At 39.3% G+C, this 25,441-nt stretch overlaps 1 protein-coding gene across 23 annotated transcripts; it reads right to left on the reverse strand.

The window, feature by feature from the left end:
• Positions 1–25,441, reverse strand: znf318 (zinc finger protein 318). Of its 23 annotated transcripts, none has more exons than XR_015505567.1 (15): positions 25,397–25,441; positions 25,047–25,310; positions 22,271–22,392; positions 17,339–17,984; positions 13,739–14,969; positions 12,962–13,062; positions 12,685–12,784; positions 10,289–10,569; positions 6,492–6,686; positions 6,273–6,360; positions 4,591–4,709; positions 729–4,357; positions 521–613; positions 405–427; positions 1–298 (listed from the first exon to the last, which is right to left on the reverse strand). XR_015505567.1 is itself a non-coding variant. In XM_087278776.1 (13 exons), exons 2-12 carry the CDS (start codon positions 25,236–25,238, stop codon positions 743–745), a joined length of 6,690 nt encoding a protein of 2,229 aa, XP_087134902.1. In that variant the 5' UTR covers positions 25,239–25,310; positions 25,397–25,441; the 3' UTR covers positions 1–613; positions 729–742. The 23 variants fall into 23 exon arrangements, 7 of the variants coding, with proteins under 7 accessions (XP_087134902.1, XP_087134903.1, XP_087134898.1 ...); XR_015505569.1 differs by having other exon boundaries at positions 405–430; XR_015505568.1 differs by having other exon boundaries at positions 25,393–25,441.

Consider the following 25,441-nt stretch of genomic DNA (forward strand, 5'->3'; position numbering starts at 1 on the left):
AAGGGTTGCTGTGATTTATTTGAGCTAGCACAGAACTTGTGCAGTTACACCAACTATCTGTAGATGCTAATGCAGTATGGTAGCAATATGAACATTAACACATTTTTTTTTTCATTTGTTTGTTTTTCAGAAAAGAAAAAAGAAATCTTGAAAGAAAAGCTACCAACACATAGTACAGCGTAAGTAAAAACTACAGAGATCAAGCTGGGTATTTTCTGGGCAGAATTGTGAATGCATATGTCCTTGAAGCATGAACGCCACGCCATTTGTCTTCTCTGAGCCTGGATCTTTCTGACTCCTGCATTAAAATATCTTCGGTGATTTAAGTGAAACGAATAGAGCAAATGGTTTTAAGAGTCTGAAATGTTTGATACACATCATATTCGTTATATGCTTTACGTTACCTTTGGGGAAAAAGGAATGGTTTCTGCTGGAAACAAATAAGGAAACAAGAAGCTCAACACCAGGTGTTTTTGACAAAAAAAAAGCAAAACTTTCACACATATTCATGGTTCATTACTTGAGGAAAGTTTTCAATCTCTTTGAGGGATTCCTTCCCCCGGCACCCACTTCAGAATGAATGCTTTTCAGTCCACGCTTTCACTGGCATTACCTGCCAAAAGGTTAAGAATAGACATGAAACATTCTAACTGGGTCAAGCAAATACAAAGAATACTTCAAAATCACGTATTTACATTCAGAGTTAACATGTACATCCCTAAACCTACTCTTGGAAGGTCCTTTACAGAGGCTCAAAACTGAATTCAAATGTGTCCAAGTTCAGTTGTTCGGTGAAAGAGCCAGGAAGAGGAGAGAATGCCATGGGCTCCTCTGAATCCAGAGGCAGTTCCTCATTGTTTGTCTGCAGTAGTGTGTCCACACTGTTAACTTCCATGTCAGTAACATCCCCCATAGTGATATCAATAGATTTAAAAGCTTGCTGATCATCAAGATTTTCTTTTGCATCAACGTTTTCATTCTGAATGTCAGGTTTTAAGATTGCCTCAAAAGATTGTTCAACATTTGGGTCTTCGTTCTTAGGAGATTCTTCACCCTGAACCACTTCTGTGTCCTTGTTGTTAAGGGTTTCACTTTGGGCAACTTCTAAGTCCTCGTTCACAGGAGAATTTTCACTCTCTGAAGCATTTAAGTCTTTATTCTTGGAAGATTCTTCACTCTGAGCCATTTCAGTGTCCTCGTTGTCAAGGATATCACTTTGGGCAACTTCTGAGTCCTCATTAACTGGAGAATTTTCACTCTCTGATGCATTTAAGTCTTCGTTCTTGGGAGATTCTTCACTCTGAGACACTTCGGTGTCCCCGTTATTAGGGGTATCACTTTGGGCAATTTCTGAGTCCTCATTCACTTGAGAATCTTCACTCTCTGAAGCATTTAAGTCTTCGTTCTTGGGAGATTCTTCACTCTGAGCCATTTCTGTGTCCTCTTTGTTAAGGGTTTCACTTTGGGCAACTTCTGAGTCCTCATTCACTGGAGAATTTTCACTCTCTGAAGAATTTAAGTCTTGGTTCTTGGGAGATTCTTCACTCTGAGACACTTCGGTGTCCTCCTTGTGAAGGGTTTCACTTTGCACAACTTCTGAGTCCTCATTCACTGGAGAATCTTCACTCTCTGAAACCTTTAACTCAACATTTTGGGGAGATTCATCACTCTGAACCACTTCTGAATCCTCATTGCTGAGGGGTTCTTCACTTTGGGCAATTTCTGAATCCTCATTTATAGGAGAATCTTCACTCTCTGAAACCTTTAATTCAACATTTAGGGGAGATTCGTCACTCTGAAGCACTTCTGAATCCTCATTGCTGAGGGGTTCTTCACTTTGGGCGACTTCGGAGTTCTCATTTGTGGGAGAATCTTCACTCTGTGAAATCGATAAGTCCTCGTTTTTGGGAGATTCGTCACTCTGAGCCATTTCTGAGTCCTCATTACTGAGGCCTTCTTCGTTTTGGGCAACTTCTGAATCCTCATTCACTGAAGAATCTTCACACGGTGAAAACTTTAAATGTTCACTCTTGGAAGAATCTTTACTCAGGGCCACTTCTGAATCCTCTTCGTTGAAAGATTCTTTACTTTGTGTAACCTTAGGATCTTCGTTCTTGGAAGATTCTTTGCTCTCTATGTCTAAATCCTCATTGAGAGGTTCTTTGCTCTGGGCAACTTCTGAGTACTCATTATTGGAAGATTCTTCACTCTTTACAACATTTAAGTCTTCATTTTTGGAAGATTCCTTGTTTTGAGCAATCTTTGAGTCCTCATTATCATCTTTCCTTTCAGCAACATTTGCCTCCTTGTTCTTTAGAGATTCTTCATTTGCTGTAACTTGCGAGTGCCCATTAGAAGGGAGTACTTTGCCCTGGAAAATATCACAAGCTTTTTTGTCTTTATTGTTTGAGTTTTTACAGGTTGAGCCACTGTTCGAATGTGCAAATCCAGGGTCTTGTTTGTTGACAACTAGGGCACTAACAGAGGTTTTAGCAGTGGTGCCTCCACTGTAGAAAATGTCAAACAAATCTTTTGCTTTTCCCGCTGCAAGTGTCTTTGGCTTCACCATTTTGGGGGGCTGGGCTCTTACATTAGATGGATGCTGAGGAGGAGGACGAAGGACTAAAGTTTGCTTCCGCTCCTGCTCAGGCACTCCAGGAGCAGCGACATCAGACTCGAGAGTGACAACACGTTCAGGCTGAAGGACGGGTTTCAACTGGGAGGGTTTTACAATTTCTGGGGCTGCAGTGAGAGTTGGAGCGGGAGATAGAACGGGAGGTGGAGTGGAAGATGGAACGAGAGGTGGAGCGGGAGACGGAGCAGAAGATTGAGTGGAAGACAGAGCGGAAGATGAAGCAGGAGCGGGAAGTTGAGCAGAAGATGGAGCAGGAGACAGAGAGGGAAGTGGGGCAGAAGATGGAGCAGGAGATGGAGCGGAAGGTGGAGCGGGAGACGGAGCAGAAGATGAAATGGGAGACGGAGTAGGTAATGGAGGTGGAGCAGGTTTGTTGAAGATCTCTACAGGGCTCTCAAGAAGCTTTGCCTGTTTTAACTGTACCTCTTCTCCACTAAATGCCTTGGAAATAAGGTCTGCTGACAAAGCTGTGCCCTTTTGCGTTCCTGTTAAAGGGGCAGGAAATTTGTCACTTAAAGCAGGTGGTGTTGGTTTATTCGGCACACCTGAAAAAGACTTCCTAATAACCATTGGAGATAGCGGAGGAGGTAAATTGGTATTACTTTTATTTTCGTTGAATGCCAGCCATTCACCTGAGGGGGGAATCATGGCCTTTCCTGTCAACTTGATTGCAATTGATTTTGCAGCAGCTACAGATTTGGAAAAAGGATCAAGCTCTTCCTCCTCCTTTTCTACTTCATCTTCCTTCAAGAACTGTGCCGCCATCCTCTCTGCCTCCTTCTCCAGTGCAGTCTTTTGAGGCTTTTTACGACTAAACTTTCCAAAGCCAGGCCGACCAGCTGCCTCCTCGTTCTTTTTGCGAAGTTTAGCCAGCAAGGCAGGACTTGGGCCACATAAGATTTTAGGAGGCTCAATTGGTTTCTCTGGTTCTGTCTTGACATCTTTAACATTGGACATTCCTGCGCTTGCCTTGTCATCTCTGAAAAGACCAGCCTTGCCCTTCTGATAAGGTGTTTTATCGTCCTTTTTATCAAACTTGCCGCCACTCTCTTGGTCCTCGTCCCACTTTGATTTAGGCCACTTCCCCCAGTTCTCCCCTTTGTATTTTGACTCCTCTACCTCTCGAGTGTATTTGTATCTTTTATCCTCCTCTTTGTCATATCTTGGCTTCTCATCCTCCCTGCTATACCGGCCCCTATCGTCATCTTTTCTATATCTGTATCTGTCATCATCATCCTTGTATCTATGGTATTCATCATCATCATCATCTCTGTTTCTGTAATGATCCTCTTCATACCTGGAACTCTCCCCTTCCCTCTTTCTGTACCTACGAGAGCATTCCTCTTCTTTCTTGTACCTGTTTCGCTCATCATCATCTTTTTTGTACCTAGATTTCTCTTCCTCTTCCTTCTTAATTCTGGCTCTCTCATCCTCCTCCTCCTTATATTTCAGCTTATCATACTCATCCTTTTTGTATTTGTCCTTGTGTTTACTGTCATTTTCTTTGATATCCCTGTGGTCCTCCTCCTTGCTGTATTGTGGTTTTGTGTCCATTGCATTACTAGACAATTTTCCTTCTTTGTTGTATTTTGACTTTTTTACATCGTCCTGATCATCATCTTCATGTTTTCGTTTGAGCACTGAACTCTTTTGGCTTTCTAAGCCAGCCTGACGGTCAAGTTTCCTCCTTTGCTCATAGAGGGGATTTTCATACAATTTTGCCTGTTGATGAAATCAAACAGATATTAGGCAATTACGTCATTAAAATTGTGGTTAGAGTCAAAAAAAGAGTTTTAGATTTCAAAATTGTGCTAGCTTTCGCAGTGTTAGATTAAAAGATCAGAAGAATACAACCTCTGCCTACAGAAAGTGGACTAAAGAAACACATTTGAATGCAAATGCGAATGGTAATGTGTCTCCTTTGTCTACTTGACTAGGTATGAACAGACAGTTACCTTGTATTTCTCATTGTGAGTATGGCAGGTGACGTGGGATTCGGCACAAATGGGATCCCCAAAAAACTCTTCACATAACTGGCAGAAGAATCCCCTAACAGGGACCAAGAACTCAGAGCCTGGGAAAGTAATACAACAAGAGTTAATCGCATTTATCTACAATGTGTAATGATTTTCATGGCTGGTAATGCACTGTTCCAATGATAGGGCACACTGTAAGAAAACTATAGCTTATGCTACTGCAATTAACATGGCACCAATAATTGAAGTGAATCATAAAGAATTTAACAAATCAGTTCCTCTAATCCAGAGATTGCATTCAATAGTTTGCACCTTCACTACTTGACAAAAGTTTTGTCGATCACAGTTATAAGAGCAACAAATAATAACTTGACTTCTAGTTGATCATCTGGAAAAGTGTCAGAATGTCGATTTGTCTGATGAGTCATCTGTTGAACTGCATCCCAATCATCATAAATACTGCAGAAGACCTACTGCAGGGGTGTCCTAACTCGGTCCTGGAGAGTTTAGCTCCAACCCTAATCAAACACACCTGAACCAGCTAATCAAGCTCCTAGTAGATATACTAGAAAGTTCCTGCAGATGTTTTAAAGCAAGGTGGAGCTAAACACAGCAGACCCAGTATAGAGATCTGCGCGGGACAAAATTTTGAATCCTGCTCCCACCCAGTTTTAGCCCAAACCTGACCGCTCCTGCTTATATTCAGCATTTGTTGTCCCGCTGCCCGCCCCGCCCCGTTTTCTATCCGCTAAAGAGCAGGGGGGGAACAAAACCGAAAACCACCCAGCCATTAACAGCCACCCACCCACACAGACAAAGCTCTCTCTCATTAACACACACACACACACACACACACACACACACACACACACACACACACACACACACACACACACACACACACACACAAACAAACAAACAAACAAACAAACAAACAAACAAACAAACAAACACTCATGCTCTCTCGATCATTCACACAAATACATACGCATTCTCGCTTGATCGGGAGCGATATTGCTAGAAGGTCTGATCCCATCCAAAATTAAACCAGTTACGGAAAGCTACCGCGCTTTATACGGAAATTTATTCCCGCCCCGCAGAAATCTGGTCGGGTCCCGCGGCTCCAGCTGACCTCTAGACCAGTACTTCATTTAATTTGGAATAAGAAAGCAAAATTCTCCTACAAGAGTGATTATAGCACCTCCCGATGGTGAATGCGGTTATAATCAAGGATGGTATTTGATAGTTTGGTCATTTATTTCACTGATTTGGCAAACGTCAAACGTCATCAAGAAAACGATTTAAATTTCCGCTTAGTAAAAAAACATTAGTGTTCCATTTGGGACAACACTACATACATATACTATGCTGTTGAGTTTAAGTCCTAAGTACATAGTGCGCCATTTGGGATGCAGCTTTGGTGTCAGTTTATCAGGAAGTGACGAATTTGTTCTCTTTGACTCATTGGATGGTGCATTGTTTGCAAATGTTTAACGCGATAACACAGTTTGCACAAAAGTTTAACTGCCGTCTTTGGAGGAAAACATGACTTACGATTGCAGTTCGATAGCTATGCTCATGTTGTAACAAATTTTCACCCTAGTGTAAAATAAAACAAGGATTTTGTAGCTAAAAATGAAATTTTCTGTATAAAAGGTTACCTTTGGCTGGCTTTGAAGTCTTCTTTCCAGCTGGTCCTTTCTTTTCACTCTCTGTTTTTGCCCAAGGTCTGTCATACGGATCTAGAGTCTGTGGGAGAGAAAAACAATTGATGACTAAAGCACAGATGCAGCTGGCGGAAATGAACAAATCAAGAAAAAGAATCATGTCCAATCTAAAAAAAAAAAGTTAAATGATTAGATCTATATAGGCACACGTACCTTCCTATGTGTTTTGCTGTGCAAATGCATGAAATAATCAAACATTGAACCACCGGTAACATTGCAGTTTTTACACCAGTGATTTCCCGCATCATAGTACTCGAACTGCTCGGCAGCAGTGTCCAGGGAATGGCTGCTCGACAGAGGAGACGTCTTCAGCTTTTCGGGTGAGGCTCTTGATTTTAAGGAGGCGACCTAGATTAGTTTAGGCAGTACAAAAAATGTGTAAGTAACAGTGATTGGGAAAACAGTCAAACTAAGACAGAAACATCTAATAAATACTTGTTATTTACCCAAGTACCCAAGTTTAAATGCATAACCAAAGATGTGTAAATAAAACAAACATAATTCATATCCTAAAGACCAATCATTAAAGTTATCATTGGAGCCTTACCTTTGCAAAACAGGCCATCTGTTTTCCAGCCGAGAAGACGCTACCATAGTTTTAAAAAGCCATTTTAAAAGGAGATCCAAAATGGCTTTAATGTCATACAACATATGTTGAACTATCCAAACATGTATTGAGTGCAATTGCAATAAAAGCAACGATAAGAACTCCTAAATTTCATAATGCATTTTCATTAAGTTTGTTTTTATCTGTATTTATAAGAATTGTGATAAAAAAATGTATGTATTAGCAAAAAAATCCAAGATTGAAATGAATGAACATGAGCATTTCAATAGTAGTTAGTGCTGTCAAACGAATGATCACAATTATTCACATTCAAAATAAAACTTGGTAATTGGAATGTGTGTACATGTGCCTTTAAAAAAAATACAAAAACAAACGTTGCACTGTACACAGACACACACACACACATAAAACTGTATAATATTTATATATATATATATATATATATATATATATATATATATATATATATATATATATATATATATATATATATATATATATATATATATATATATATTTTTTTTTTTTTTATATACAACAGTTCTGTCTGGTTCTCGAATCTGATTGGCTGATAGCCGTGATATATTTAAGTAATATCAGCACCCGTACAGCCTCTTTACCCTTTGTGTATTACTCCGCCCAGATACAGCCAGCAAAAAGGAGACACTACAGATCTAAAGTTTAAAAGATGCTTGCTCAGCTGTTTAACTGTCAGCTTATGATTTGAATCCAACGCGGAAGTAAGTAGTTCCTCATACAAAAGGGTTTTTGAGACTCTCCATGTTTGATTTTGTTTTTATATATACAATTATGCCATCAAACTGTTGTATAAACGCAATATCACACTCGTAGCAGTGCAATATGGCTGTATATCAGCACTAAGGCACAAGGCCGCACACATCCCATCAGTGCCGATATACAGCCATATTGCACTGCTACTTGTCTGATATTGCTCATGTATATATATGTATATGTATATGTATATATATATATATATATATATATATATATATATATATATATATATATATATATATATATATATATATATATTATTATTATTAAATACAAGCTTTCATTCTGGATGTGAATAGTCTTTTGACAGCACTAACATCAATTTAGCACTGTAGTATATAGCCACTTTCCCAGTGATGGTTTGTGGCTGGAAGGGCATCCACTGCGTAAAAACTTGCTGGATAGGTTGGTGGTTCATTCCGCTGTGGCGACCCCAAAATAATAAAGGGACTAAGCCGAAAAGAAAATGAATGAAGGAGTATATAGGTCCACTTAGGTGGAAACAAAACAATGGTCTAATAATAATCAGCAATAATTATGGAAGCCTGTGCTGAAAACAACAACCTTAACATAGGGTGATGTGTTCATACATCACAGAAGCTGATTATAACCAGTATCAGAAATAGAATCTTCCAGATGTGTTAAAACTCCAAACAGTTATAGCTCAAACCAGTCTGATTTTTCAGCAGGTGTAAAAAAAAAAATCTGTCTACTCTAAACACTATCAAAAATAACATTAATAATTACAAAATACATAATTTAAAAAGGTTATGTTTTTACCAGATACTAACATAACAGTAAAAAGTGAAGATTACATCAGCATCACGGACATGCTCCATGTAAGTTATTGTACGATAAGCCATCATGACCTAAAACTGTGGCTTTTAAAATAAATAAATAAATTAAAATTCTAATATACAAATACATGCACACAAACACACACAATTAAATACATTAATTTGAACGACATGATCATCTTAAGTCAAAATGAGACAATAGTTAGCTTTAATCTAGCACTGAGCATGGACATGCACAGGTCTTGTGCATCTGATCATAACAAAAGTAAAGACGGTAAAATTAAATTGACCACTGGACTAAAAATAATTTGTAAAAATAATCAACCAATCATGTTTCAGAAGCTTGTGAGTATAATTTGGAAATTTACAATATATTTTTCTTAATAGACTTAGAATTAAATCACACATTATTTAAAATAAATACTTAATTGGAGTCAATAGCAAAAATATGCTACGCTAGAAATATTTTATTTAGTATATTCATATTATAAGTGACAGTTTAATACATAACTATTAGCGCTGGGACAATAAATCAATGCATTGTGATTCATAGATTGCTTTGATTTTAATCGATTCTGAGCTTGGTTTATAACAGCAGATGGCACTCTAGGCTAGATTTTAACAGCAGACGGCGCCATAGGCTAGTTTCTAACAGCAGACGACGCTCTAGGCTAGTTTAACAGCAGACGGCGCTCTAGGCTAGTTTTTAACAGCAGATGGTGCTCTAGGATAGTTTTTAAAAGCAGAAGGCATTCCAGGCTAGTTTTTATTAGTAGGTGGCTTTCTATGCTATTGTTTAACAGCAGATTGCGCTCTAGGCTAGTGTTTAACGGCAGATGGCCCTCTAGGCTAGAGTTTAACAGCAGATGGCGCTCTAACGTAGTTTTAAAAGCAAATGGCGCTCTAGGCTAGAGTTTAAAAGCAGATGGCGCTCTAGGCTAGTTTTGAAAGCAGATGGCGCTCTAGGCTAGAGTTTAACAGCAGATGGCGCCCTAAGCTAGTTTTAACAGCAGATGGCGCTCTAGGCTAGTTTTAACAGCAGATTGCGCTCTAGGCTAGTGTTTAACGGCAGATGGCCCTCTAGGCTAGAGTTTAACAGCAGATGGCGCTCTAACGTAGTTTTAAAAGCAAATGGCGCTCTAGGCTAGAGTTTAAAAGCAGATGGCGCTCTAGGCTAGTTTTGAAAGCAGATGGCGCTCTAGGCTAGAGTTTAAAAGCAGATGGCGCTCTAGGCCAGAGTTTAACAGCAGATGGCGCCCTAAGCTAGTTTTAACAGCAGATGGCGCTCTAGGCTAGTTTTAACAGCAGATGGCGCTCTAGGCTAGAGTTTAACAGCAGATGGCGCCCTAGGCTAGTTTTAACAGCAGATGGCGCTCTAGGCTTGTGTTTAACTGCAGATGGCACTCTAGGCTAGTTTTAACAGCAGAAGGTGCTCTGGGCTAGTGTTTAACAGCAGAAGGCGCTCTAGGCTAGTGTTTAACAGCAAATGGCGCTCTAGGCTAGTTTTAACAGCAGAAGGCGCTCTAGGCTAGTGTTTAACAGCAGAAGGCGCTCTAGGCTAGTGTTTAACAGCAGATGGCACTCTAGGCTAGTTTTAACAGCAGAAGGCGCTCTAGGCTAGTGTTTAACAGCAGATGGCGCTCTAGGCTAGTTTTATCTAGATTACTTTTACTGAGGAAGGATTCTGCATCGATTCTGAAATTCTCAATGCATCGATTTACTTTCCCAGCCCTATAGCCTATGATCATATGTAAATACCTGTGATCCTGTAACAGAATGAGCAACTCTACCTTATTGTACGAGGTGTTGGTTTTGGCCACTGACTTCTCCGGGCTTCTGGCCGAATCTTTACTCTGCTGCTGACTATGGGCCGAAGAGATCTTCCACTCTTTGTCTATACCGAGAATGAGCGCCACTTTAACCAGCTCTTCGTGTTTTTGATCTGCCTCTTTCTGTTCAGAACGCAATTTAGAGATTTGCGCCATTGCATCCTCCTGGAGACGACCGAGCTCTACCAGCAGAGGGTCCTTGTGTCCATCCTTCTCCCTTCGTTTCTTACGAAGAAGCTCCCCTGAAGGAAAAAAGCAAACTTTTTATAATACAGCATACCCTTAAACTAGGACTGCACTATGTGAAGTTTATTTATAGTTTAGAGAGGATCACTTGCTTATGATTGCTTGCGGCTGGTCCTGCATTATCCAATCTATAATTCACCAATCAAACGCTTCCTAAGCCACTATAAATACCATCCAAGTTCCATATCACAGCCATCTTCGTTTTGAAGAATCCCCCCTTCCACCCCTGCTCCTCTTTTCCTAGATGGGTGGCCCGGTGGCCCAGTGTTTAGCACTGTTGCCTTACAGCAAGATTGTCACTGGTTCTTGATAGTTTACATGTTCTTCCCATGCTTGGGTTTCCCACCACCATCCAAAAACATGCAACTTAAGTTAATTGACGAATCCAAATCGGCACCACAGACATGCTCCGAGTAAGTAGTTATCTCTTAAGAGCAATCACTATCTGTTCATTATCTACTACAGCAGGGGAGTTTTTGAGATCTACCTAAGCTCAAACTCCCCTCTTATCTTGCAAACGGGAAGGAGCCATGGCTCGAGGATCTTATCAGTTCAGGGCTCGCTCCCAGGAAAGCATGCCAAACAAGCTTTATAATCAATCATCAGCTAAGTGTGAACTCTTGAAATATCGATATCGAAATGTGATCATTCCCAATAGTCATATCGCAAGATATGCAATGTTGAGCCTGGATTATAATTTATCATTTGCATGCGTTTTTAAGACCTGTTACTGTTTTATGATTTTAAAATAGTTCAGGGATAAGAAATTGTACTATTTGTATCTTTAATAACGATGAATTTTATTGAATTTATTTTTATTATTCAATTATTTAATTAAATTTTTTTTCTTTATTTTATTTATCTATGTTTATAGACTGTATATAAGATTTTATGCCTCGCTATCACTGAGTGGTATGTTCAGTTCGGTACGATACGGGTCACCTTAATCAGGCTTATGTCTTCACTGTCAAATGGTACCAATGGCCTTTTTGGTGGGCATGGTGTACGATAGAAAGCTAGAGTCGACGTCATTCTCACTCGAGGAAATGTGAAGCTATATGGTTCGATCACATATCATATTCAAAACAGATGCTTTACATACATAAATAGGCCTACTTGTGTATAAATGTTAATAACTAACTTTTCTATAAACATGATTTAATTATAACTGCTGATCAATGATGCAAAATAGCCTACAGTAAAGTCTGCAATTATATTAAAAAAAGTCATATGAAAACTCAGAGTCTATGAAATGTTAACAATCACAAAAGAACCCAAAACATACATTTAGTCCTTACTTTGGTTCATAAACGAGATGAAATAAATACAATGAGAACAAACCTCTATTTTCATACTTCACCAGCACATGCAAAATTAATATCTTGTTAAAAAGTAAGTTCATAGTAGTACGAATGGCGATGATATAAAACATGTTTGTTTGTTCATGTTACAAGTTGCTGAAAGAATCATTTGCTCCTTTGTTATGTAGGGCTTCTCCTTTGTTCTTTGGCTCTTTACTCTTGTGTTTGTCCGTTTCTTAAAGGATACGGCTCACTATAATATGTATATACTATTACGGTGTAATGTCCATGCTGTGTTTTTAAAAATAGCGCTTCCTTTGTTTCCATTCTCCTGGCTTGTGCACAGGCTAGTGACGCATCTCCGTAAACCAATAGAGTTCAGCTGTGCATCTAGCTCTGCCTTCTGGTACCCTTTAGTTGTGCAAGGTACCTAAAAAGTGGTACAGTACCTTTCGACAGCAAAAGCAGGCAGTAAAGCGCACCGCATCATACAGTACCACTCAGTGGATACAGGCTATTATTCAGATACACTCCCATACAGGATCATCCTATTCAATTTAAAATGACAAATCCTTCCATATAGACATTATATCCTGTGGTTAAATTGTTTTCATAATCGCAATTATATATATATATATATATATATATATATATATATATATATATATATATATATATATATATATATATATATATATATATATATATATATAAATATAAATTGTAGAATAACAACATATCGCAATGTAAGATTTTTCTAGTATAATGCAACCCTACATTAACATTTATATTACACTAGAAGAAACATACCTTGTTGCTTTCTCAATGTCTCCACATCCTTTAAGAGATTTTCTTTCCTCTTTTGTCGAACATCTCTTTCCATTCTTAGCTTTTCAAGCTCTTCTGTGACCTAAGAGAGAATTTATTTTTCAAACAAAAACAGAGGAATGGGAGTCTTCAAGAATTATATAGTAACTATGACATACACAGTACTTGATATCCATCTCTATGCTTAAAATATCAGATTTGTAGATGAAGCAACAATTATAAATTTTTTGCACATTCATAAAATATTTTCTGAAATTACCTTTTGTTTCTGGCTTGCTGTGTTTTTGTCCTCCATTTCTTTCCTCTGAAAGTGGTCAGTGGTGATCGCTTTAGAGGCCACAGCATCCAATTTAGAAGGTGCTAAAATGATCATGAATCATGTTGGTTAGCAGTGATGTGCAACGTCTAAATCACCCAAACTTTTTTCTTGTTTTGAACCATTGCTTACTATGAAGCAAATAAATTTTGAAGAATTTTTGCTAAAGGGGGCACGGTGACTCAGTGGTTAGCACTGTCGCCTCACAGCAAGAAGGTTGCAGGTTCAAGTCCCAACTAGGCCAGTTGGCATTTTTGTGTGGAGTTTGCGTGTTTTCCTCGTGTTGGTGTAAGTCGAGCTTTGAGGAGGTATAAATGTAGAGAAATTTAGAGAGTTGTTTGTGAAGCAAATATACTGTTTTATCACAATCATTGTTTTTCAAAATCATGGAGATAAAAAATAGAAACTTAATTTTGCTTAATAGCACAGCCTTGGTTAATAGTATTACAATAAACTCGTAGAGAACTGGACTTGGAGTATGTGTAGGTTGCTAAGGGTTGACGGATCATTATTTTATTTTGAAGTCGATTAAATTATTGGTAGGGATATTTCAATAATTGGTGGATATTGGTGGGGACACATCCCCTCCCGTCCATGCTAATTCTACGCCCTTGTTTAGATGTACTGAATACCCCCATGCGAAGATTCTTCAAAATTGTCAAATAACACACACAATACAACTAGTCCTGAATTGAATAATGAACTCTGAAGATCACTAACCTTTTTTAGTATTGTCAGCTTTACTCTCACTTGTCACATTTTTAATCGTTTTAAGAAAAGGTCGCTCCATGTTAGGGAGGCTGTAGGGGTCCATTTGACTTGGAGGAGGTACTGGCATACCTGTGGGTGGGTACATTGGCCATCCCGGGGGCATATAGGGAATGTAATTACCATATGCACCATAACCATGTGTACGGTAGTCAGGAGGCATTATCTCACGTGGGGGAGGTCCTGGGTAAGGGGGATGCGGCAAAACGCCAGGTCGGGAAGGATAACTCTGTGCAGGAGTGGGGGTTGTAGGCCAGTTGCTTTCTGGGACAGCAGGGTGAGTGTCTTTTTTGCTCTGGCTATGTACATGTGGAGAAGCTTTTTCAGGAGAGACAGACTTCTTCTTGCTGCGACTTGAAGTGTGATTTAGGCTGCCACTTCGGCTTCGGCTTCTACTTCTGCTCCGACTTTCGCTTTGACTTCGACTGGAGCTTCTGCTGCCGCTTCCACTACTGCTGCTGGAGCTTCTGCTTCGACTCCGGTGCTTTCTATCTGACTGCCGACGAACAGGTGTCTTTTTTGCAGGGATGCTGCCGTGGAGGCGTTCTTGTGTCCTTGCAGCCATCTTGCTTATTTCAGCCACACCGAGATCCAGGCCAATTGTTTTCAGCAAATCTTGTATCTTCTCATATTCCTCAACCTCATTCCTCACCGTGACATCTTGCGGCCCGACTCCAGGTGGGAAATCATGAGGTTCTTCCTCAGCATGCACCTCAGGTGTGGCAGAAGAACGGCTTGGCACATTTTCTACAGTACGGGTAAAACTGTAAGGTGCAGTGCCATGCTCTCTTGTATCTGGATAGCTGGAATCGGTTGCAATCTCCTTAGCCGGTGTCACCTCATCCGCCTCCAATTCATCTCCGTAGAGAAACTTCTCCTCGTCTTCAATTTCTGTAAGACTCTTTTTTGGATTGTGTTGTTGGGCTACCTCGGCTATCATTCCAAGGAACTCTGTGAGGTCTGAGGTCTGCCTTCCCTTCTCGTGAGCGAGGAACAAATCACCTAGATCCTCTCGGGATGGATGGATCTTGCTAATTAGCTCTTCCAGAACATTCCCATCAGAGCTTTTGCCCAACATGGAAGACAATACGCTTGGATCCATGGTTTTGGAAAGTGCACAGAGAAGCTGTTCAGCCTCATGTGATAGACCCCCATCTGAATTGCCTCGAGGGGAATCGCTAATCTGAAAAATGCAAGTTAGACATGTTTTAGACACTCTTACATCATAAATAAAACTTTTAAAGGATAATACTAAGGATGTACTCACACTAGGCTATGTTTGCATTGTTCCACACTGTGCCTAGGGACAGTTTGTTGAATATTTTCAATTATATAAGTGTAATAAGGTTTCAAAATAAATAAATAAATAAACAGAGTATAAATTCCTCCATGACCCAAGAATTCAAACACAAATTGCAAAGTTCGTAGTTGACAAATAGGCAATAAAATGCTTTTTTGTAAAACATAAAACCACTACAATATATCTTAAACTTCAGCTGATGTGTAATGTAGCTGTGTGTGCTTCCGGGTATGTGCATTCACCACCCGCACACCGTCCTGGTTCTTCCCTGAGGTCTCCTCCTGGTGGGACATGACTGGACCACATCCCTAGGTAGGTGTCCAGGAGCCACCTCAGCTGACTTCTCTCGATGTGGAGGAGCAGCAGCTCTACTCCAGCTCCTCACCCGATCTATAAGGGTGCGCCCTGCCACTCTGCGGAGGAAACTATTTCATCCACTTGTATCAGAGATCTTGTCCTTTCGGTCATTGCCCAAAGCTCATGACCATAGCCGAGAGTAGGAATGTAGATTGACTGTTAAATTGAGAGCTTTGCCTTTCGGCTCAGCTCCTTCTTCAACAAAACGAACCGGTACATCGACCGCATTACTACTGCACCAATCCGCTTGTCAATCTCATATTCCATCCTTCCCTTACTCTTGAATAAAACCCCAAGATACTTGGACTCCTCCACCTAGGGTAAGGACTTCCCTCCAAACAGGAGATGGCAATGAGCACCTTGCCTCAGATTTAGAGGTGCTGATTCTCATCCCAGCCACGTCACACTTGGCAGCAAACCGCTCTAGAGCATGCTGAAGGTCTATGTTCGACAAAGCCAACAGAACAACATCATCTGCGAAAAACAGATGAGATCCTGTGGTCCCCGAATTGGACCAAACTCCTCCTCTGTTCATACAGGGACGAGACAGCCCTCAACAGGGCACCTCTAATCCCATACTCCAAGAGCACCCTCCACTTTCTGAGTGTTCTACATCTCACAGGTTCAGCTGTGTGCTCTTAATTTTTCCGTCTGATTCAGGCAGCTAACAGCTTCTCTGTTTACACAGCACAAAAAGACCTGATTCGCGAATCACAGCACATTATGTTAGCTGACCAATCAGAGCCTCTTGAGGGCGGGCCTTTCATAGGAACTAGCAAATATGAGAGTAGCTTTCATGTTAGCCGAGTAGCTGTATAATTAAAGATATGGAAAAAAATAACATGATTTTCTACAAGTGAAGCATGAGCGCACATTGCTTTGCATCTTATAAAAACAACCCAGCCTTAAAAATACACTGTGGACCACAACTTTAAGAATAAAAACAGTTATATTTATGTAGTTTAAAGTCTGACATTACCAATTCTTTTAAGTTATTTTTTTTACTTCATGAACTCTGCTGTATAAAAATGTCCTATGGTGTGACCTAGCAAGTTAAGAAAATTGAGAAGATTGGAGAGGTAATATATCCAAATCATATGCATTATAAGTTTGTAGAAGTTATACATTAAAAATACCCTTAAATATACATTTTTAGTACAGCTTCAGTGAACGTTAACACCTATATTAAAATCCATTAATTTTCACTAATTTTATTAGTATTTTTTTTAAAGTGTGCTTTGAAGGCTTTAAAAAGAAGTTAAATCTTTGTAGACTATAAATACATGCACTGTATATCATTTATTTTAAAAAGGCAAAACATTATAGTTTAATAAAAAACACAAGTGAAAAAATTATATTAATCTTATTTTTAATTCAACTAGGGGTGCAGCCAGGTAGGGGGCCTACAGGATATTGTGCCCAGGGGCCTTTGAATTCTTAATCCAGGCCTGACAGGGGGCTAATAATTCTGACTTCAACCGTATCTTGAGATATTTAATTTTTTACTTGTGAAATTATGAATACTCTTTCTCTGACATTTTCAATAAATAGGGTGTCACACCAAAGGTTGGGAAAAATTATTTTAGAGAGGTTTAAAAACATGTTAAATATGAGACAAAAACTTAATATGTGCGTTGGTCACAGATTTGACGTTGTTCTCTCCTGGATGCCGTTATCAGTCTCACTTTTTTTTTCCTTTTTCTAAAAGTCTTGATAACACCATAATGGAGGTTTTTATTTTTTTTTTGATTATTTTAACAAATATTCACTGCGCTCTAAGTTTACCCAACTATGACGATTTCAATCACTGAAAAAAATGTGAAATGTGAAATGGGTCCATAACCTCTTCTACACCCTAACAGCTTTATCTTCAAGACATATTGAGAGGAGGTTACCTGCATTAGCATTGGAGAGTCAGTCTCGGAGGAATCCACTCTTTTCTTCAAAATGGACTTTGCGGGCTTTATAAGCGTATCCTGAATCTCCTTACGTCGTCGAGCTTTCTCCAGCTCACTGAAGTCCTCCTGCTCACTCTGAAATTTACCCGATTTGCTTCTCCGGCTGACACTGCTGTGGCGACTCCTGCTGGACCCACTGCTGCTACTGCTACTGCTCCGGCTCCGAGCACGGCTTCTCCCTCTGCTTCTCCCCCGGCTACGGCTCCTTTCTCTGCTGCGGCTGCGTGGCCGACTCTTGCTCCTCGCCCTGCTCCTGGCCCTACTTTTATCCCGACTCCGACTTCTGCTCCTACTTCTGCTTCTGCTGTAGCTCCTGCCGCGAGGTCTGCTCTTGCTTCGCCCTCTGCTTTTCGCACGTTCAGGACTTCTACCACGACTTCTTCCACGACTATAGCTTCGACTCCTGCTCCGGCTGCGTGGTCGGCTTTTGCTGCGTCCATAGCCGGGACTGCGACTCCGTCCTCTGCTCCGGCCACGACTAACACTGCGCCTCTTTGAACCCTTATCACCATGTTCATCATAGCTCGACCTCCGTGGAGAGTAATAGGACTTTTTATACTGGGAGTCTCCAGCAGCATAATCCCTGTCAACAGAAATCACTACATCAAAAAAAAAAACCAAGAAAGAGAGCCAACAATGACATTTACTTGGATATCAGTGATCTGATTATTAGCCTTAAAGCAGTGGTTCTCAAACTTTTTTCATCAAGTACCACCTCAGAAATCTTTTTCTCTCCACGTACCACCATAATGACCAGTATTAAAATACAGTAGCATAGTAGGCCTAATTAAGCCAGGTATGTATAGCTGCACCTCCTGCTCTGCACAGTTCAAAAACGTGGCAGATTAATTCTTATTGTTATGAATATTTATAGTTGTCAGCCACTTTAAACATTATAAATAGCTTGAACATTAACATTGTACTGTGTTCACAGGTAAAGAATAAAACGTCAACGTTTAAATTAAAATGTGAGTTGTAGTTAAAAATTAAAAGTTTAAAAATTGAAGTTGTAGTTCATGTAGTAGTAGATGTCATTGGTATAGTAGTAGCAGAAGTAGTAATGGTGTGGTTGTTACAGTAGTAGTAGTAGTCGTTGTTGTTGTAGTAATATCAGTAGTAGATGTTGTTGATGTAGATGTAGTAGAAGTGATTGTAGTAGTAGTAGTAGTAGTAGTAGTGGTAGTAGTAGTAGTAGTCGCAGTAGACATTGTTGTATTAGCTGTAGCAAACGCTATAGTAGTATCGGTAGTGGTAGTCGTTGTAGTAGTATCAGTATTAGTAGACACTTTAGTAGTAATAGTCGTGGTTGTGGCTGTAGTAGAAGCAGTAGTAGTTGTAATATAAGTAACTTTCTGTAGTAGTAGTTGGTGTAGCACTTGTTATTTAGTATTATTGTTGTCAGTTATTACTGTTGTCCTTTCTCTCTTTTTACTCTCATTTTTACTATCATACATTAATAAGCATTGTTGTTACTCCCTACCTCTGACTGGTTTCTTTCTATATGTTTTATCTATATCTGTGACACTTGCTTCATTTATTGACTGTTATTGTTCCTAATGTATGTACTCTGACCTGTCCACCAAGTTACCTTTACATGCATACACACACTCACACGCACACACTCACGCACATACCAGTACCTGACTATATTGTTGATGTTTTTGTTTTGTTTTTGTTTTGTTGCTTTGTATTTGTTATCTGTTGATGTTTTTTTTGTATTTGTATGATTTTTGCATATTCTAATAAAAAAATTAAAAATTAAAAAATTAAAATCTGATTTTGAAAGTTGATTAAAAATGACACTGTTCTTAAAAGTAAAAAAGAAAACTGCTGTACTTCAATGTAAAGTATTATCATAAAGTAACCTATTCATCAAAACTTGGAAATGTACTTTGGACCTCATAAATATAGGCTATATGTCATCATATTCATTTATAAACTCTTTGATAAATTTTAAAATACATGTTGCATGTACACACGACTTTGTATATCTCTGAAATATAAACATTATCTTGTGTTTTAAATATATGAATTAAATTTACATATTTAAATTAGAAATAAGATCTGCTTAATGTGTGTTAGAGTAGGCTGTGTGTACCAGAAAAGCAAGTGATTAAACTATACCTGTCAACATTGGGATGTAAAAATAGAGGATACGCCCCCAACAACCATTACAAATATGGGGAGATTAGCTTCACATGATAGAATACATAACAAACATTAGAAAAATGAAAATAAAAAGGTTTACACTATTAAAATCAGGCTTTTACTGATTACATCAGGCTCATCGTACGCATTAAAGGGTTAAAAGCGTTTTTATTTCTTTTATTTTTATTTATTCAGCGAATCCTCCGCGTACCACTAGAAGGAAGCCTGCGTACCACTAGTGGTACATGTACCACAGTTTGAGAACCACGGCCTTAAAGGTTTCGAGTACTTTTCCTGAGATTTTAACAGATTTGTGTGTGTTGAGCATCAATTAAGAAAACGTTGGCCCATGTTAGCTATAAATACAGGGAAAACTGGATCATTCTGAGCTTTTGTCAGCTAATTTTATGTTCTGGGTTTAAAATAATTTTGGAGGCCAGATCAAAATCGGTAACGTACCACGAATCCGCCGGGCCAGTGATGATGTGTTTCTCATTATTATTCATAGCTGAGTTCTCTTACCCTATGAGAATACCCTGCTTCTTAATTATTCATGAGAGCATGTGCTTTCCGAAGGCAAGACAGACCTGCCAAGCTGTGAGACCACGTCCGTGCATGGCACGCAGCAAGTAGCCATTCATGAATGGTCGTATGTGTTTGTTTCCATGATCCACAGAGTTTGTTGTATGTTTTTCCCCGCGATGCTGTCAGATCTGATCCAGCAAAAGCTGGTCAGGGGAGCTGTACGAGAATTGAGGAATGGTAGACGATAGCTGTTTCTCAATATGTGTTCTACAGCAATCTTGCGTCCTCGTGTAACATCATCATCAGCTGCTAATGTTCAGTTACAATACTTAAGTTCGCAAGAACAGAGGACGTGTGAAAGTTCCCGAATGTGATCTTGATATCGAGGACGCATGGATGCAGACTTGAGCACCGAACTCGCTCTAGAAGTCCCAGAAGTCATTGAAACTGGTGGTGGGAAGTAGACGTCTGCAATCCCGCAGAGCCGACCAGATTTCTTGCAGCGCATGAATAGATTTCCAAATAAAGCGTGGGAGCAGTTGGTAACTGGTATAATTTGAACAGGAGCTGGTGGTCTAACAATATCGCTCCCAAGTGAGCGAGCACGTGTATGTATGTGTGAATAAGAGAGCGTGATGCTGCGTTTAGTTTTTTGCTGAAATTCGTATTAAAATCTGTTTTATTTTTATCATGCAACGTATTTTTGTAAAGTCTTTATGCAGAGTATATATTTTGGGGAAATAGGGGGAAAAACAATAAATCGTTGTATGAATGCTGTAATGTTTAAATATTATTTGGTTAAAAATGCATGAGGGTTACGGGACCATCAGGAAGAACACTGCATCTCATTTCTCACAGGACACATTCTCTGTCTCCAGAGTTGGCTTTTCCAAGGTAAACCTAGCCAAGACCACTCTTCACAAAAATGCAAGCCTGCTCTCCGCGTTCTTGGAATTAAGAAACAGCCATTTGTCATTTATCAGTTGAGTTTGTTACCATTCAGACACATCGCCTACCTCCATGCTGCTGTGTTCGCCTATGTTTAAAATCCTCCAGACTACCGTCAGGGCTAATGGTTGGAAAAGACAGGGCAAGAGACCTGCTTAATTCCATTTCTGTTTGCTTCAATTTTGACTTTAGTCAGATTAAGCTCATCAAAAATCATTCTTAACAAGGTGGACTCTTAATCAGAGTATTGTCTGCCTTGTATTAAAATCTGAATATTGGCGACATTGTAAACGTAAGTCTCTGTGGTGCTATCAGTTAGCGCGCTAGGCTGTTAATTTAAGGTTGGTGGTTCAAGCCCACCCAGCGACGAATTATGCATTGTGCTTCCTCGCAACTGCTAACACGTGCACTGGGCGTAGATCCTGGGCCACATTCTGGGTGAGGCAGTGGCACAGTAGGTAGTGCTGTCGCCTCACAGCAAGAAGGTCGCTGGTTCGAACCTCGGCTCAGTTGGCGTTTCTGTGTGGAGTTTGCATGTGAATCTGTGTGAACTCGCGTGGATTTCCTCCGGGTGCTACACTTTCCCCCATAGTCCAAAGACATGCGGTAGAGGTGAATTGGGTAGGCTAAATTGTCCGTAGTGTATGAGTGTGTGTGGATGTTTCCCAGAGATGGGTTGTGGCTGGAAGGGCATGCGCTGCATAAAAACTTGCTGGGTAAGTTGGCGGTTCATTCCGCTGTGGCGACCCCAGATTAATAAAGGGACTAAGCCGACAAGAAAATGAATGAATGAATGTAAACGTACTCAATGGGATTTTTCGGACAAATATTTCCATAACACAAAATAGCTTCAAGCACTGTGGTATTATTTAAAGTAAAACCTCATAACTCAAAGGCCTTGGTATACTTCAAAACGAAATTACATCATTCTGAACAAAAACAAAACGAAGTTCACTTTGAGTTTGTTTCTGCAGTTCGCAACAACTCACCAAACCTTTTTTTTTTGTTCTGTTGAACACAAATAAATACATTTGGAAGAATGCTGGAAACCTGTAACCATTGACCTCCATAGTATTTGTTTTTCATACTAAAAAAGCCAATGGTCACAAGTTTCCAACATTCTTCCAAATATCTTATTCTGTGTTAAACAGGGAAAAAAGGGGTGAATATGGAAGACTTTTTATTTTTAGGCAAAATGTCCCTTCAGCAGTCGATGTATTGTTTAATCACACAAGGTGAACAGCTTACCGGACATAGGGAGCATCTGTTCCTTTAAAGCTTGAGGGACTGTTCAGCTCATTGCCCACAGTTATGACCAGACTGTGATCAACAGGGAGACCACCACCACGAGGAGGTGATGGGCTGTACCTCTGTATGGAAAAAAAAAATGATAGTAATAATTAGGACTGCATAATATTGAAAAAAATCTAACATTGCAATATTTTATGATTTTCATATATATATATATATATATATATATATATATATATATATATATGTGTGTGTGTGTGTGTGTGTGTGTGTGTGTGTGTGTGTGTGTGTGTGTGTATATATATATATATATATATATATATATATATATATATATATATATATATATATATATATATATATATATATATATATGAGAATGCAATTTCACCAACTGACTTAATATCTCTATTTGGAAAGAATTTATAATGTTAGATCCACTGGGATGATTCTGCAGTGGGAGTGCATCTCCATAAAAACATTAGCAATCGATAAACTTTTTGGGGTTCCTCAACATGTTTTCGTTGTAGTCTGTGCTATTTGCAGTGCATTTCTGTATTTGCATGTGTTGTATGTTCATGCGCATGTTTCGTCAGAGATTGATGAATTAATATTTACTATTTGCATCTTCATAAAATCTAATAATCTATCAGTATCAAATTTTCGGGGTCCCTCAACACATTTTGTTGTGGTCTGTGTTATATTCAGTGCATTTCTGTATTTGAGGTGATGTGAGTATTTACATGCGTGACAACCTATAAATGCAATCAATAAAAAGAAACTATTGAAGTAAAGTGTTTTATCGTTTCCTGAGTCTAAGGGTGCGTTCACATCTGTGGTTCGGTTCATTTGGTCTGGACCAAGGGCAATAAATGGCACATTGTAGCCTTTTTCCTGCCATATGTTGGGTCGTTTTCACACCACACTGATTGCTTTGGTCCGAACCAATTGAAAAGAACAAAAATGCAGTCAATCCACATCACTCATTGGCCAGATGTTATTAAACGTACTTCCTAAACTGCATTTCGATTGGTCAGAATAAACGTACAGAAAAATGCCAATAGAACTCCGGCAAGTAAACGAACCGGCAGACACAAAATGTCGCTTTTGACTAAGGAGGGACGACTGCGCTGACTGATTGTATCCCTGCTCATAGTTTATGTAGTTTGTATCACTTCAGATAAACTATACATTTCGAGAATGAAGCACAGCTGCGGCTGGAAAACAATATTTTAATGCATTGGGAATAGGCATGGACTGTAATAAGATTCTGACGGTATGATAACCTTGGATAAAAATATTACGGTTTCACAGTATTGTGATTACTGCTCTAAACATGTTCTTTTTAAATGTCCAGGTAAAATACAAAACCTTTTTTCCCTTTCGAACACAACATGTTTGATTTTGGGAAACATTTAAAATATTTTGGAGCAGTAAACATGTCAGGCTGAATAATGTAAATGAATAATTAACTTCCGCTGTCTTCATTTGTTTCAAAAACACAGTTTTTATTATCATTAAAAATGCCATGTTTGGATATTTTTTCTGCTGGAGATTTCTATAGCTAATTTCTACAGCTTCCAAGAGTCCAAAAAGGTCCACATTTTAAATAATAATGTTATCACGACTGTTTTATATAATAGAATTTTTATAATAGAACTGCCTCTTGTTTCAGTTATGAAATGGTTTGATCACTAACAGGAAAAGGTATATAGCAGAATATTTTGGCAGTTTTAAAACCCTGACTTTTCCAAACCACGGTATACCTTAAAAATAGTTATCGCCCCATGCCTAATTGCGACATGGTCATCTTCCAGAAATATTAGTTCAAAAAAAGTTCAGTACTTTTTGTGGTTGGGTCTGTACTAGTTCTGTTCATGTTCACAGCACAAATGAAGTACTCTAGGGTTTGTTTGAAAGCGTACCGGGACCACGTCTTCAAGGAGGTCCCGCTACGCTTTTTTTGGTCTGCTTTTGGTGCGCACTTGAGTGATACATTCACACCTGCCCAAACGAACCGCATCAAGAGTGGAAGCGAACTCAAGTGCGATTCAATTAAAGTAAAAAAGGCAGGTGTGAAAACAGTATTCAAGTAACTGAATGATAAAAATATTCAATAAAATTAATTGTAGTCAATTTCACAACTGATACAATTCCTTACACCACCTGAATGCTTTAAAAATTATTATACAGGCATAAAAGCACATACAAATAATAAATTATAATACTGCGATGCGACTATTGCGAATGATCAAATTGTGATATCAATGCTCAAACGATATATTGTGCAGCCCTAATAACAATAATACTAATAAATACATTTTTAAAAGTCATTTTAGTGGATATAATTATTATATCAATTTTAAGCTCTGACTAACTACTGCCAGGAAGTGTAAACACTCCAGATTTTCCAAAGCACACTAATGACATCAGATGGTAATTCAATATCATGTATATAGCATCAATTATACAGCACATACATTATACTGCACTCTGAAGAATAATATAGCATTATGTCTAAACAATTTAGCATAAAACAATGCACTTTTCATCAGTACACGTTAAATCAGTAATTGTCAAAGTTATGAATATTACTTTAATGCCATATTCACGTACGGCGGTGTTTACATTAAATAAGCTTAAATTTCATCATACTAACTTAAAGATAAATGCGACAAACGTGGTACCACCAGTAATACAGCAAGTGTTGCGAGTATAAACACACGGTGCATTCTGTGTGAGGCTGTAACGCAGTGTTTTGTTTACTCCATACCCCATAGCCTCTCTGCGGTCGTCCGCCTCTGTATTCATCTGCTGGATCCGGCGGAGAGTATCTTCTCCGCGGGGACGGCCGACGGTAAGGGTCTCGGTCCGGGGGATGGCCCGGTCCAGGACGGGGCCCGAAACCACGAGACGGCGGGGGATGGCGATAACCGCCTCTGTGCGGCCTAGTACCGCGAAACATGTCGACGCTTCACTGCTGTTTCTGCGTCAGCGTCGAGTCCTTATTACCCTGGGAACGGGACTGCGATTATCCCTGCAACAGGTAAATGCACATTCAAAACAATATATATTGCTGAGATGCGATATGAATGACGGCGTATTTATTCATCACACACGGACAAGTCTTTCTGTGATCGCTTCCTGTGCCGCCATTGGCCCGCATTC

The sequence above is a fragment of the Danio rerio genome, chromosome 13, assembly GCF_052040795.2.
Source record: "Danio rerio strain M-AB ecotype USA chromosome 13, GRCz13ab, whole genome shotgun sequence".
Lineage (NCBI taxonomy): Eukaryota > Metazoa > Chordata > Actinopteri > Cypriniformes > Danionidae > Danio > Danio rerio.